At 62.3% G+C, this 13,816-nt stretch overlaps 2 protein-coding genes across 3 annotated transcripts; both read right to left on the bottom strand.

Moving 5' to 3' along the window:
- Window positions 1-96: 96 nt before the first annotated feature.
- Window positions 97-3,552, bottom strand: TGOLN2 (trans-golgi network protein 2). 2 transcript variants are annotated; one of them, XM_035345217.1, is made up of 5 exons: window positions 3,436-3,552; window positions 2,200-3,175; window positions 1,874-2,169; window positions 998-1,081; window positions 97-764 (listed from the first exon to the last, which is right to left on the bottom strand). In XM_035345217.1, exons 1-5 carry the CDS (start codon window positions 3,481-3,483, stop codon window positions 759-761), a joined length of 1,410 nt encoding a protein of 469 aa, XP_035201108.1. In that variant the 5' UTR covers window positions 3,484-3,552; the 3' UTR covers window positions 97-758. The 2 variants fall into 2 exon arrangements, with proteins under 2 accessions (XP_035201108.1, XP_035201107.1); XM_035345216.1 differs by having other exon boundaries at window positions 1,874-3,175.
- A 5,438-nt stretch (window positions 3,553-8,990) lies between these two features.
- On the bottom strand, window positions 8,991-13,400 carry TCF7L1 (transcription factor 7 like 1). The gene is made up of 10 exons (XM_035345262.1): window positions 13,225-13,400; window positions 12,428-12,511; window positions 12,161-12,293; window positions 11,741-11,843; window positions 11,444-11,527; window positions 10,867-11,010; window positions 10,620-10,779; window positions 10,282-10,389; window positions 10,027-10,087; window positions 8,991-9,951 (listed from the first exon to the last, which is right to left on the bottom strand). Exons 1-10 carry the CDS (start codon window positions 13,324-13,326, stop codon window positions 9,512-9,514), a joined length of 1,419 nt encoding a protein of 472 aa, XP_035201153.1. The 5' UTR covers window positions 13,327-13,400; the 3' UTR covers window positions 8,991-9,511.
- Window positions 13,401-13,816: the final 416 nt, after the last annotated feature.

Here is a 13,816-nt window from a genome sequence, read left to right as displayed (position 1 = left end):
AGGTCCTACAGCAGCGGTTTGGCACAGGGCTCTAAGCCTGAGCGGCCCCTTCGCGGCATCCAGCTGAACGGCACCGCCAGTGCCAGCACCGCAGCCGCGGGGGCTGCGAGGGAACGACCCGCGTGGAGGAAGTTGAAGCTACAGCCAAAGGGCCAGGGACAGCCCCAGCGCCTCCCAAGGTGCGCATTGCAGGGAGAACCTCGACGTCAGACTGGCACCGTCTTCATCACGGAGAGGAAGAAAGCAGGAAAATCAAATCAGAGTCCGTGGCGGATCATTTCCAAGCTAGTGCAATCAGCCTCGCTCCGAACCTCAGCATCCAAAGGACAGAGGGAGATCTCTGTGCTGGCTCCGAAGGCAGCTCCGTGGCTCAGAGGAGACGACCAGATGGCTCATTTCGCAGGCAGGGTTTTTTTTTTCAGCAGACGTCAGTACAGTAGATGAACAATTCCACTTCATTCGGCCACAGCAGTTCTGCCAGGTGCCTTTCCGCGGGCCACAGACAAGAGCCTGGGCGCCCAGGCAGAAAAGCAGCTCGCCTTCAGGCAGCTGGGGCAGGAGAAATGCAGTTTGAGGAAGTGAGAGGTTTAACATTACCAAGGTGCAGGTGCAGAACTAGAAGCATTTCCCCTTCCTGTTCTCTGAAGTCTGACGACGACAGCGAAGCTACGATTCAGAGTGCTACGGCAGGGCAGTCGGTGGGGTCCCAGGATTCCGTCGCCGGGCATCCTCGTTCCATCCAACACCTGAGGAGGAATCTAGATCTGGGAAGGCAAAAAGAGAGGGGTAAGCAGTTACCCTGACAGAGCAGCAGGGCTTCAGGGGGCCGAGTCTCTCTGAGGAACTTCCAAACAGAAGCCGAGCCCTTTCCAACTGCCCGGCCACCTGCCTGCGCCCCAGGGACACGCCAGGAAATTCCTGGCAGGGGAAACGACTTCCCCAAACCTCGGGGAGGTGAAACGGGGAGGCTCCAGCCGGCAAATCAGGCAGGCCTTACCTTCTGGTCCAGTCTCTGGTAATCGCCAGACTTGGGCCGTCGACCACCTTTCGATCTTTTCCCTTCCAGAGCAAAAGCAATGATCTTTGGAGAGAGAGAGAGAGAGAGGCAGGGACAAGGGGGGCGGGTCAGTGACAACCACGAAACTTTTTCTCACTTCAGACAGAGCCAAACTGCTGCTGAGCCAAGGACAAGCTCCACTTCCCTCCTTCTAGAGGCCATTTGTGATTCGAAAAAGCACTTGAAACAGCCAAGTGTCATAATTTAAGAGCAGCTAAGACTGAAAGCAGGCAACGAGGAGGTTTGCCTAACACGCAGAGAGCAGTAAGAAGCTGTTCTCTTTTTCCCACCTCAAAAATAGCTTTGCAGGAGGGAAAAAGCAGCAGAGGACATCAGCTCTGTCCCCGAGCTGCGTCCCTCCGTGCGCTGCTATTTAAAGGCAAGTCTTTTGCAACCTGCTGCAGAAAACTCGTCGGTGAGAAGCACGGGGTAGCTTCACGCGTCGTTTCCTCTCCTCCTCTCCCAGCTCCAATTGTCGGAGCTGAAAATAACCGCCAGAGCTGAGGCCACCCGATTTCCATGGAGACCCACCCTCCTTGTCACAACACTCAAATCCATCCCCAAAACGCGCCACAACACCCAAATCCGTCCCCAGAACACGCCACAACACCCCTCTGCTCATCCCAGAGCTGCTCATCCCGGGGCTCCGATCGACATTAACCCACGCCGCTCAGCCAAAGGGAGGCTTCGGCAGGAAACCAGACAGAAACCAGAGCAGCAGAGGGGAAAGGGCTGCAGCCGAGCACGTCGCAGACAGTCTGGCCGGAAGCTCCCAGCCCACCGGGTGCAGTCTGGGCGAGGAGCAGAGGCACTCACCTTGCGCTTGTTGTGGTAGGCGACGTACAGGGCAGCGACAACGATGGCCGTGGTCACCAGATAGGCAAAGAAGTGGCTGTTCTCCGACTGCTCCCTGGGAGCAGCAGGGACGCTCTTCTCTCTCCCGTTACTAAGCGAGGAGCCCCCGTTGCCGTTCCTACCCCCATCCCCTTCCTCTTGCAGCTCCCCGCTGTCTGGAGAGCCTTCATTGTCAGGAAGGCGTGCGGACGACTGCGACGATGGGTTTTTCTCTCTCTGTGAGCCCACCCGAGCGCCCGAGCTGCTGCTTTGCTTGTCGGTGCTGCTCTGGCTGGCGCCTCCCTTGCTGGTGTCGCTGCTTTCCTGCCTGTTGGTGTGCTGCTGGCCGTCGTTTTTCTCCCTGTCGCTCTCTTCCTGGTGGTTTCCAGTTTGCTGCCTGCTGCTGTCTTGCTCATTTTTGCTGTTTTCCTGCCCGTTGTCGCCTTGCTGCTGGTCCTTGTTTTCCTGCCCGTTGTCGCCTTGCTGCTGGTCCTTGTTTTCCTGCTTGTCTTGCTGCTCGTGCTCCTTGTTTTCCTGCTTGCTGTCTTGCTGCTGGTCCTTCTCTTGCTGCGTGTTGTCCCGTTGATCACCGTTTTGCTGCCCGTCGCTGTTCTCCTGCAAGTTGTTGTCTTGCTGGCTGCCGTTTCCCTGGCTGCTGCTGGCTGGCTGCTGGTTGCCGTTCTTCTTGCCGTTTTCCTGCTGCTGGCCGCCGTCTCCCTGCGTGTTGTTGTCTCGCTGCTGGTTGTCACTTCCCTGCCCGGTGTTGTGTTGCTGCTGGTTGCTGTCTCCCTGCCTGTTGGTGTCCTGCTCAGTGTCGGTTTTTCCCCCCCCGGTGCCGCCACCCGTCTGGGTTTTCCTCTGTGTCTCGGTGTCGCTGCCGCCATTTTCCTTTTTTTGGCCTTCTTTATCTTCATCGTTGCGAGTGTTGCTGTTGCCATCATTCTGGGGTTGCCCATCAGAGCTGCTGCCCCGCTGCTGCTGGCCTTGATCACCGTGGCTGTCGTTGCCCTGCTGCTTGGTGCTGCTGTTCTCTGGCTCCCCGTTGTTGCCTCCGTCGCTCGGGGAATTGCTCTGATCCCCGTTACCCGCGCCCTGATCCCGTTTTACCTTTCCGCTGTGGGCTGCCAACGTCTCCGAGCTGTGCCCCCCGGCTCGGTTCTCACCGGGCAGGCCGTGGCTCCCGCCGGGCCGGGTTTCCAGCCGCTGAGGGGCACCGGGCAGCGCTCCCTCAGCGATCGCGGAGGTGTTGCGGGCCCCGAGGAGCTCCGCGCCCCGCCCCGCACCTGCAACAAGCACACAGACCGCCGTCACCGCCCGCAGCCAACGCAAAAACCGCCCGTGCGGCAGCCCCGGCCCAGGGGACGGAACGGGGGGGCCCAAAGGGCCCAAACCGGAGCGGGCGCCACCGAGGCCCCGTCCCCAGCCCCCCACGGGCTCCCCGGGGGCGAAAAGCCGAGCGGCTGCGTGAACCCCACCGGGCCTCGGACCCCCCCTCAGGCTCCCCCTTACGACCCCGGCCACCCCCGCTCACCCCCGGTCCCGGTCCCGGTCCCGGCGCCGAGCAGCAGCAGCAGCAGCAGCCGCAGCGCCATGGCAGCCCCTCTCCGAGCACCCTGCCCGCTTCCGCTTCCGGCCAGGCGGCGCCGCTTCCGGGAAGAGATCTCGCGAGAGCTGGGTGGGGCGGGAGGGAGCGCCAAGAGCCGCGCGCGGGGAGGGGAGAGGCGGGGCTTCATGGGAGGGGCGGGGCTTGGTGAGAAGACGGGCGGGGTTAAGTCTAGGGGCTGGGTTATGCAGATTAGGGGGGCGTGGTTTAATTATTGGCATTAGCTGTGGGCGTGGCTTTGAGGGATGGGCGCGTGGCTCCGCCCGAGTGGGCGGGGCTTGTTGCCCTGGAAGCTTCAGCCGGCCCCGCTCCAGCCCGGGCCGGAAGCGGCGTTTTGGGGCCAAAGCGGCCGGTTTTGGGGCCGTTTCCCGGTCCCCGTGTAGCTCCCAGGAACCGGCAGCTCACGTTCCGCCGCGCCTCCCTCCTCCATTGCAATATTTCCCCTGGGCTGTGCTCCCTGCACCCCCTGTTGCACCCTCCAGGCAGGCACTCCTCATTTCCGAGGATATTGCCCCAAATCAGCGACGGTTCCGTGGCCGAGCCCCTCGGTGCCGTCACCCCTCAGTGCCGTGGTCCTGCCGCTGCCATCACCCGCCACCTTCCAGCCCAGCGTCACCTCGGCCATCCAGGGGCGCTCCAGGGTCGTCTCCTGCTGTGCGCTGATGTTTTGGGGCTTTTTGGGGGGATTCTGGTAAAATAAAGAGTTCCAAACGTTCTTGGGTCTCGCGCTCCTTGCTTCTACCCGGTGAGCTCGGCTCTGTCCCTCGGCGAGGGGAATGGGGCAGGGGTCGCATCGTTCTTGGCGAGGTTTTGCCCCCCGCTTTCCCCGCCCTCCCCAAACCACGACTGGTGATACCGGGCGCGAGCTGCGCCCCCAGGGCTCCGCAGCTTGATTTCCAGGCACAAACCCGGCTGCCCTCGCGGTCAGCTCGCTCCTTTCCCTTTGGACCAGCAGATCTCCCAAGAAGAGCCTTCAGGGGTCTGGCCGCTCCGGGCCCTGCGCGCTTCCCGGGGTTCCCTCGGTGTCCCCGGAGCCATCTGGTCCGTAACGCACCCTCCTGCGGCCCTGAGCGCTGCTGAACCTTCAACGGCCGGCACGGTCCCACGTGTCTCCAGAAGGATCCGCGAGGACGCCACAATTCGTTAGCCTCCCCCGACTGACGCTGAAATACAGAAAAACAACGCGGCATCATCCAACACGCAAAGCAAACGAGTCCTGCTAATGCTTCGGGGAATAATCCCGACTTGGCCTCCGAGCATGATGGATTATGTGGTTGATTTTTCTTTCTTTTTCCTTTTATTTTTCCCAGCCCGCTATTCAATTCAGTGCATTCCAATAATCCTAACGGCTCGGTTCTGCCCATGCCTGCCTTTCTAAGGAGACAGAAGAACAGTTGGCCCAATGCTTTTGTTGAGATTTAAAACAGACAGGCGAGGCTATTTCGCATGCCCAGCCAATTCGGCTTTCACTCACACCCCTGGAAGTCAGGAGGAACTGAACCGGGGCCAAGTTCCTCGGGATTTACAACAATGCATCTGGGAACTGAATTCTGCCCAAATGCCGAGCGCGGGGCTGACATCAGCGCAGCGCCGGGTGGCTCGCACCAGGATCGCTTTCCTCCGACCCTTTCCTTGACTAAAACGCGATAAAAAGGACGGCAAGCGCGCCCGGCCCCGCGCAGCGAAGAAGACTGAGGCCGCAGAGGAAGAGGAGGGCTGAGGGCCGCTATCGCCGTCCGCTGCAAAGCAGGAGGAGGAAATTCCCGCTGGGTCCCACCCAGCTGCTTCCCAGAGCTGCTTCCCACTTGCCAGGGAAGAGCCAAGAGGCCGAGAGCCGCCAGGACGCGCGGATCCGTGCTGCCCTTGGGCGCCGAGCGGTCCCCAGGCCCGGCGACATCGCGGTGCCCGGCGCTGACAAAGCCCTCACCTTGCCACAAGTGTCCGCGCCCCCTCCCCTGAGGGCTGATCCGGTCAGGATAAAGGACCGAAAGGAGAAACAATTAGCAAATGGAAGAATTTAACGACGCTAATTAAAATGTATTAAGTGTAGCCACCGCCTCTGCACCAGCTGCTTTGGCAGGAGCCCGCGGAGCGCCGGCCTTGCCCCGGTGCGGAGTGGGGAAATGGGACATCTGGTGTGCCCCCCCCGGCCCCTCGCGAGGAACGGGCTTGAGGAAGCCTTTGCTTCGTTTGCTGCTGCTCGCCGGGTTCGCGGTGGAGCCCCTAATTAGCTCCATCTCTGCAGGAGACCCCTGGGACCTCATTAGGCATTTCAATTAGTGAATAGCCAGAGCTGCGTCGGGAGAGGGGGCTGGGGGCCGCTGGATCAAGATGGCTGCAATTAGGCAAGCGGGCGGAGGTGACAGAAGTAACCCCGCTTCCCAAAATAAAATACATAAAATATAAAAAATAAGCAGGGGAAGCACCAAGCTGGCTCCCAGCTGCTCCCCGCGCTCACCAGAGCTCTCCGAGAAGTTTGCTCCCAAGCTCTCGACGAGGCGTTCGCCAGCTCCCAGCAGGAACACACCACGGCTGCAGCGAGCCCGGGGAAAAACATCACCCTGGTGCCGAGGGGACGGGGGGGACGCGCTGCCCTCGTCCAGCACCCGGGGACGTCCGGAGCCAGAACGGGGACAGCAGCGGGGTCACCGTCACGGGGACGCGGTTATCTGATGCGGATGGGATGTGTCCTATGAACAAGGAGCCTGCGAAGAGGTGTGCAGCGGTGGATGCTGTGTGTTCTCGGGGTAACGAAGGGAAAAATCAGGAATCTTTGGCCGCAACCTTGGGTTTTGTTTGGTTTTTGTCACAAGTTCAGTAAGTGAATTCTCTTAACGGGGGAATGGTGCGGGAGCGCTGCCCGGCCCCGTGCCCGGCTGGATCTCGGCTCCCAGCTCGGAGGACGCGTTAGGCGTCGGCAGAACTGCAGCCCAAAAGTTGTCCCCAAAAGAAGAGGGGACCACGGGCCCCTTTGCCACAGCAGCCCAAACTGAAACACGCCAGCCTTCCCGCCACAGCCGAACCCCAGACTTTTCCTCTCATTGAAGCGCCTCCAGGAGGACGAAAAACCTTTTGCATTTTTTGGGGCATTTTATCTCACGTTTTCACCCAGCGCCATCGCTGCAAGCGTGACGAACGTGCGGCTCCCCCGAGCAGCCCGGTTAAACCAGGAGAGGTTTAACAGGAGAGGTTTAACAGGAGAGGTGCTTCAGCGTGTTTGTCTGAGCCCGAGCAGAGCGTAACCGGTCTCCTCCTCATCTCCCCCTCGTCTGCAGGAGGAGCAGAGCCACGAGGGCTCTCCTGGGCCGCGGCGGCCACTTGCTCCCCTTCCAGCAGGGCTAATCCCAGCCCAGCCCAGCTCAGGAGCACGGCGAAAGCATCGGAACAGATGTTCCTTTTCTGTATGGGAAAATGCCGAGTAAAACAAAGAAATATTCTCCTGCTGAAGACCAACATCTGTTTGAAGCTGTCTGGCTCCGGTTCAGACTTTAATTCTTGTGACAGGTCTCTTCATGCCTTTAATTTCCCATGAAATCTAATTCAAGAAGTTGTTTGTCTGCAGCCTGCTCCCGGTGTTGGGGAGAGCGAGGCCGCATGCGATCCAGACGTTCCTTGCAGAAAACCAGTTTTTTTGGAACGGCCTTTCTAAAAAAAGCCCCGTTTTGCCTCTTTTCAGATCACGGCCCCGCACGTTTTCGGTGACACCCTAATCCCCTCAGTTCTGGAGCTCGCACGGCCGCGCGACACGCTGTCAGGATGCCATCAATTAAAGCGTCGTGGCCGGTCCTCCGGGGTGCTGCTGCGGAGGCATCGTGCCCTAGCCCATTTCCGAGTTTGTTCTTCGAAAGCAAAGTGTTTAAACAATTTTTCGCGTGGAATGGAAACGCCTCCCGAGTCCGGGGCTGTCTTGGGTGCGAGGGTGAATGGAGATGCTCCTGGCACCTTCTTGTGCTCGGAGGCTTCGGTGGTGGCCACCAGGAGCTGGTGAGCAGGAGCTGGGGCTGCTGCAGGCTCCTCTCGCTGCTTGAGGCTCTCGGCGAGCCGGGCCCCCTTAGAGCAGTGATCTGGGGAGCTTCCAGACAGCTCCGAGCTGGGGCTGGCTGCGGATTTAAGCTGTTGCTGAAGACAACCCTCAGCTGGACGCGAGGAGCTGTGCTCGCAGGACTTATCTGGAGCTGTCACACAGCCACAGGAGGCAGCGTTTGCCCCCAAACCTGCCCCCAGTGCTCATGCAAGGGCTCCAGAGCGGCCCCGTCCTGTTTTCTTCCCTGCTCCCATGGCTGAGGGCATCAGCTGTGGTTTTGGTAGTCCTGCCCAGCCGCAATCCCTGCACAGGAACTCACGAATCCAGGTGTCATCTTCTGGGGCCACGGCTGCCAGCACCATCCCAGGGCACCCATCCTGCACGACATCTGGCAAAGGTGGGCTCCATCTTCCTTTTCCTTGAGGAGCAGGCACACCAGGCGGTCCCTTTTCCTTTCTCCTGCAGGTGGACGTCCGCTGCTGCTCCAGCTGGCTGCAAACGCTTCCCCTGTGGCTCCCGGGTGGCTCAGCACTGGAAAGGAGAAGAGAAATGTCACAACGAGAGCCTACGGCATCGTTTATGCCACCAAAACCATCAAAAGCCTCCTGGGCAACCTGCTTGGGCAGGGGGCGAGGACCAGGAGGCCCCCAGAGGTCCCCCCCCAGCCCCAACCATTCGGTGCTGCGGTGGGAAGCACCCACTGAGCCAAGAGCTGGTGCCGTGGAGGACACCGCGGTCCCCGTAACGCAGCTGGTGGAGGCAGATTGGGCCCTGGGAAATGGAAATTGGCCAGAAAAAATCAAAGAGGGGAACAAAATGGGGCTGTAAGCACCACGAGTCACCTCTGGGCAGGCACTGCTCAGAATCGGATCTTCAACAGAGAACAAAATCGTGACTTTCACTGGGAAAGCTTTGAGATAGATCTTATTCCCATTAAAAAGACAGACAGAATAGCTTGATTAGCTCAGATGCTGAACTGACCAAAAACTCGAGATCGGCTGAAAATTCACTGGGTCACCCCAGGCTGCTCTCGAGCCGCGTCCCATTTCCATCCTGATGGGTTGTTTCGTTCCTGGCTGGGAGGAAGCGGGCGCAGGGCACCCCGCGGCTCCTGGCGGTACGGCACACGCCGCTAGCACCCGGCTCGGCTTCCCGGGCACCCCAAAATCTGATTGAATCTGATTTACCTGGTGCCCCACGTCCTGCTGCCCGCGTCTCTCCCAGGCTGCGTGCTGCCAGCTCGCTCCATCACGGGTTTGTGGCGAACACCCCAAAACGGTGCCGTGCCCGCTGATGTTTTGGGGTGCTGCTTTTGGGCTTGGGGCCACGTCTGGCCCCATGGGGGGGCACAGCAGAGCCGTGTCCCGAGCCGGTTCCCAGGGCACGGCGATGCTCGAGCACCGGCGGGGCGAAGGTGGCGAGGGGCAGGGAGCGAGCGCCTCCCCCACTGACCACGCTCACGCAGCAAGTTGCAGCTGTAGTTTTATTTCCTTTTGTGAAAAACAACAGGGATTCAAGGGGAACCCCCCCCGCACACACACACGGGGAGCTCGGCCCCGGATCCTGCCCACCCCAGCACCACCGCGGGACGGAGCGGGGCAGGAGCTGCAGGACGGGAGGGCTGGGAGCAGCCGGAGGCACCGGGTCGGTGCCCGGCATTTCGCTTCTGCCCCCGGGACCGAGCGCCGCACTCGGCGTATTTCCATCGTCGGCACCTTGAGCTGGGTCTTTTTTTTTAAAAAAAAAAAACTTTTTTTTTTTTCATTTTTTTTCCTTTTTTTTTAATAAAAACGGTCTTTAGGTCGACTGCCGGCAGCAGCTCTGAGCAGAAAAGCACCTTCCTCCAGAGTCTGCTTACAAAAAAAAAAAAAGAGTTCAGCAAAGGGTCAAATATTGACCAATAATGGTTTGGCTGCATTTGAATCTTGATTGTGGCTTCTGCAACGTACAGCAGGGAGGGGGCGGATGGGCCGGGCGGGGGGCGAGCCCCCCCTTAGTCAGCCGGTTTGGTGACCAGGGAGAGGGGCTGCGTCTGCAGCACGGCCAGGGCAGCCTGCGGGGACGGCGCGAAGGACGGAGGCGAGGAGAGGAGAGCCGTGGAGGGCACCGAGGTGAAGGGGATGGGTCTGGAGAGGAGCGAGGGCGGGCTGCCGAGGCTCGAGGAGGAGGAGGAGGAGGAAGAGGAGGAGGAGGAGGAGGCGGCTTTGCCCGAGAGGAAGGCGAGCTGAGCCCTGGCCTCCGGCTTGGTGGTGAGCGAGAGCGGCTGAGCCTGTTCCGAGTGGGTGGCAGCCGGGGCGGCCGGGGAGGCCAGGGCGGCCGACGGCGTGGCGGGCGAATCCAGCATGCTGCCGTGGGACGAAGCGGGGCTGTCGCAGGGCTTCTCGGCCGGCAGGTACTGCACGCACGGCTTCTTGCTCTTGGAGGCCAGCGCGCCTGCGGGTGACGGAGGAGGCCGTGAGCCACCGACAGGCAGGGCGCCGCGGCTCCGGCCGCCTGGGGGGTACTCACTCTCCGCGTCGTGGCTTTGCTGCTGGGCCAGCTTTTCTCGCTTCCTCTTCTTTTTCTTGCCCTGAAAAGTATTATGAAGCCCCGATGTGGCTTTCTGCAGCCGGACAGGGGGTGCTCCCACAGGTGACGGCTGTCAGACGGACAAGACCCCAAGGAGAAGCGGGGCTGACGGCGCCGCAGAGCAGCCCCGGGGAACTCAGCACCCTTGCTGCCACCCTCAGCACCCCCAGCCATGAACCCAGGGGCCGCACTTACGTAGTTGTCCCGCGCGGACCACGTCGGGTAGAGCTGCGAGTGCAGCTGCCGCTCCTTCCGCGCCAGCTCGTAGTACTTCGCCTGCTCCTCCCGAGACAGCGAGTGCCACTGCGGGGGGGAGGAAAAAAGCTCGGTGTGAACCCCGGAGCCGTGCATCCAGCCCCGAGGACCCGTGGCCCCGCTCGCCCCAGCCATCTCGTGGCCACTGGGGTCCCCACCACCTCCCCAGGACCCCTGCCAAGGGCCAGTGGTGCCCCAGGACGCGGGACCTGGTTGATGGAGGTGGTGTGAAGGGGGCCAAAAGCCGACTGAAGGCTCAGAGAACGGAGACGCCGTACCCGTCTGCCCAGGATCTGGTTGATGGCCGCGCTCTCCTTCAGCGTGCACTCGGCCACCACCTTGGCCCTCATCTCCTTCATGTACAACATGAACGCGTTGAGCGGCTTCTTGATGTGGGGCTTCTTCTCCTCCTCCTTCTTCACAGTGACGGGAGATTTCCTGCAGCGAGCGGGGCGGGGGGTCAGGATCGGGGTGGACGTGACCCCGTCCCTGTCCCCGGGGCCACCCCTTCCCGTCCCCACTCACGAGCTGCCGCCGGGGCTGGCGCTGGGCTGGGCGGGTTCCTGCTTCACGATGGGCGAGACGATGGTGGGGTGCGGGATGCCCGAGGGGTGCAGCCCGTGGGCGGGCGGCGGGACCATGTGCGGGGAGAAGCGGCTGGACATCAGGCTGCAGCGGGGGGAGCGGGAGCCCCGTCAGCTCCCCATGGGTGCCGATGACCCATTTCCACCCCAAACCCTCCCAAGAACCTCAGGAGAAGGTTACGGGAGCACTGGCCCCAACCTGTCCAGGGGCTGCTTTCATAAGAGCCTGCCTACATTGGCAGTGTGGTATCCCGGCCCAGGGGACATCGCTCTTCACCCGCGGGGACCATCCCCAGGGATTTTTGACCAAGGAGGCCACCGCAGCCTCCTGGGGCCGGGCTGTACCCATGTGGAGGTCAGCAAGCACCCACGGCCAGCGCTGCTGTGGGCCTGAGTCCCACATCGTCCTCAGGGAAGTGACCAAAACCCTGCACCAGCTTGGGGATGCTCGAGGAGGGTCCCTTGTCCCTGCCGAGAGGCACCTGGACATGGGGACCCACCTGGACACGGGGACCCACCTGGACATGGAGGCGTTCATGGCGAGGGCTGGGTAGGGGTGCCGAAAGCCGCCGGGAGGGATGGAGTACACGGGCTGTCCCTGCCTGCAAACGCACGAGCTTGAGCGGACAGAAGCAGGAATAAGCGTCCTTCCCCCAGCCCCGGGGACCCTCGGCCCGGCCCCAGCCGATCTCGGTCCCCAAAATTCCCAATTTGTGACTCCCAGCGGGGAGGAGCCCCCGTTCCCAAGCCCTGAGATTGCAGAGGTTCACACGGGAAGGAGAGGATGCGGGGGGGGGGGACGAGCCCATCCTTACTGCGGCACGAGCCAGCCCAGCGGGTGCGGGATCTGGCCCACGGCTCCCGGCGACAGCGGGTAATAGGGGGGCAGCTCGGGTGGGTGGGGCGGCCGCGGGATTCCTGCGGTGGCAGCGGGGGGCAAGGTGTTAAAACACGGGCACGGCGGTGCCGGGCACCCCATGACCCTCCCTGCACCCATCTCCCTCCCAGCACCCATGTCCCAGCACCCATCTCCCCCCCAGCGCCCATCTCCTTGTGCCCATCTCCCTCCTTTCACCCACGTCCCTCCAAGCACACATCTCCCTTCCAGCACCCATGTCCCGGCACCCACCTCCCTCCTTCCACCCATCTCCCTCCAAGCTCCCATCTCCCTCCCAGCACCCGTCTCCTTGCACCCACCTCCCCCCCAGCACCCACCCACCCCCCTTTTTCCTCACCCGTCTTTGGGTCGATCTCGGGCGAGAGGTGGCCGGGCGGCGAGCCCGGCGAGAAGTGGTCGTTGCTGTAGGTGATGAGCGGCGTCAGCGGGTGCATGTGGTGGGCGTGCTGCACCACTGGGACCTTGTTGGACTGCGGGGCAGCGAGGGGGAGCACGTGGGAGGGCGAAAACCAAAAAATCCCCCCCCAAAAAAAAAACATCAGACCGGCGTCGCGGCCAGCTTTGGAGCGCGGCTCTCCCTGGGGACCCGCACGGTGGCTCTTACCAAGTGTGCGGGCGACGGCGAGCGGCTGTCCTTGAGCGTGGCGCCGGCCGGCACATCCAGCAGCGGCCACTTCATCTGCAGGTACTGCAAGAGAGCCGGGGGTCACGCCGCCCCCCCAGCCCCGAAACACCCCCAGCCCTCGGCCGGGGTCACCCCGACCCAGGGGGACACCGCGGGGCGGTGACAAAGGCGGTGTGGGGGTGCCTGGGGCTGTTTCAGCCCCTGTAAATAGTGCGGAGCCCCATTATTCATAGTGGAGCCCTGGATCCCCTCCACCCGACCCCAAAAGCGGATTTTGGGGCCCAAAGCGCAGCGCTGCTGCTGTAGCTGCCACCACCCTGCGGGCGCACCGAGGGCATGGGGATTGCATGCGGCCACATCTGGCGCATGGAACCGGCACCTGGCCTCGCACCCTTGCATCTTCCCTTCCTCAGATCCTCACGTCTTCCCTTTCCCTTCCTTTCCAGCCCCAAATCACGAGGGAACGGCACGGGACCGCCGCAAGGGCTGGCGGGGAGGCGAGCGCGGCGGTGCGTTTGGGCTGCCCCCTGCCCGCCCGTCAACCAGGCTGCGGGACGGGCGTTTTGCCCCGCTCCGTTCCCGGTTCCCGGCACGGGACCTAAGCGGCCCCCCGAAGAAAGGTGCATTGTGCTGCGTTTTTCGGCGGGGGGTGGGGGGAGGCGAAGGCATTTCCCGGCAGCCGGCTGCAGGGAGGCACGTCCCGCGAGATGCCAGGGCTGGGGAATGCGGCCGGGACGGGCCGCAGCTGCGCGCAGGAATTTCCCCACCGTACAAACCTTCCTGATCCGAAGCAGCTGGAAGGAAAGCCCAGCTCGGAGCGGGGAGCTGCGGGGAGCGTTAACTCTTCCGCCTCTGGAAAGATGCATCCCCGCCTGCATCGCCTCCTGCAGCCCCCCAAAAGTGCCCCGTGTCCCCCCCCAGCATCGCCTTCCGCCTCGCTCCAGCCTCCAGCATCCCCACCTCCATCTCCAGCATCCCCCCACATCCCCCAGCCTCTCCTGCATCTCCTGCGTCCTGCCCGGCCTTTCCTCCTGCATCACCCCGCACCTCCAGTATCGCTTCCTGCATCCCCTCCCACATCCCCAGCATCCTCCGCCATCCCAGTATCCCTCATCCCCAGTAATCCCCATCCCAGTACCCCCCCATACACAGAACCCCCCCATCCCGGTACCCCCATCTCCACTATCCCCCCGTCCATCCCCAGTACCCCCCACATCTCCAGTACCTCCCCATCCCCAGCATCCCCCACCAACCCAGTACCCCCCCCCAGTAAACCTCTCCATCCCCAGCGCCCCCCATCTCCAGAACCCCCTTCCATCACCAGTACCCCCCCATCCCCAGTATCCCCCATCTCCATTCCCCCCCCCC

Source organism: Oxyura jamaicensis, chromosome 22 (genome assembly GCF_011077185.1).
Source record: "Oxyura jamaicensis isolate SHBP4307 breed ruddy duck chromosome 22, BPBGC_Ojam_1.0, whole genome shotgun sequence".
NCBI lineage: Eukaryota > Metazoa > Chordata > Aves > Anseriformes > Anatidae > Oxyura > Oxyura jamaicensis.
Note: the sequence above shows the minus strand (reverse complement) of the source record. Positions and strands in the feature narration are given on the sequence as shown.

What these genes read in the sequence shown, in the direction of transcription:
- TGOLN2 (XM_035345216.1), bottom strand. Translation starts at nt 3,483, where the DNA reads ATGGCGCTGCGGCTGCTGCTGCTGCTGCTGCTCGGCGCCGGGACCGGG. An exon ending in TGCTCGGCGCCGGGACCGGG is followed by an intron (nt 3,176 to 3,435) that starts ACCGGGACCGGG and finishes GTGCTTGTTGCA; the next exon opens with GGTGCGGGGCGGGGCGCGGA. An exon ending in CCTACCACAACAAGCGCAAG is followed by an intron (nt 1,082 to 1,873) that starts GTGAGTGCCTCT and finishes CTCTCTCCAAAG; the next exon opens with ATCATTGCTTTTGCTCTGGA.
- TCF7L1 (XM_035345262.1), bottom strand. Translation starts at nt 13,326, where the DNA reads ATGCAGGCGGGGATGCATCTTTCCAGAGGCGGAAGAGTTAACGCTCCC. An exon ending in AGCTGCTTCGGATCAGGAAG is followed by an intron (nt 12,512 to 13,224) that starts GTTTGTACGGTG and finishes GCTCTCTTGCAG; the next exon opens with TACCTGCAGATGAAGTGGCC. An exon ending in CGAGATCGACCCAAAGACGG is followed by an intron (nt 11,844 to 12,160) that starts GTGAGGAAAAAG and finishes CTGCCACCGCAG; the next exon opens with GAATCCCGCGGCCGCCCCAC.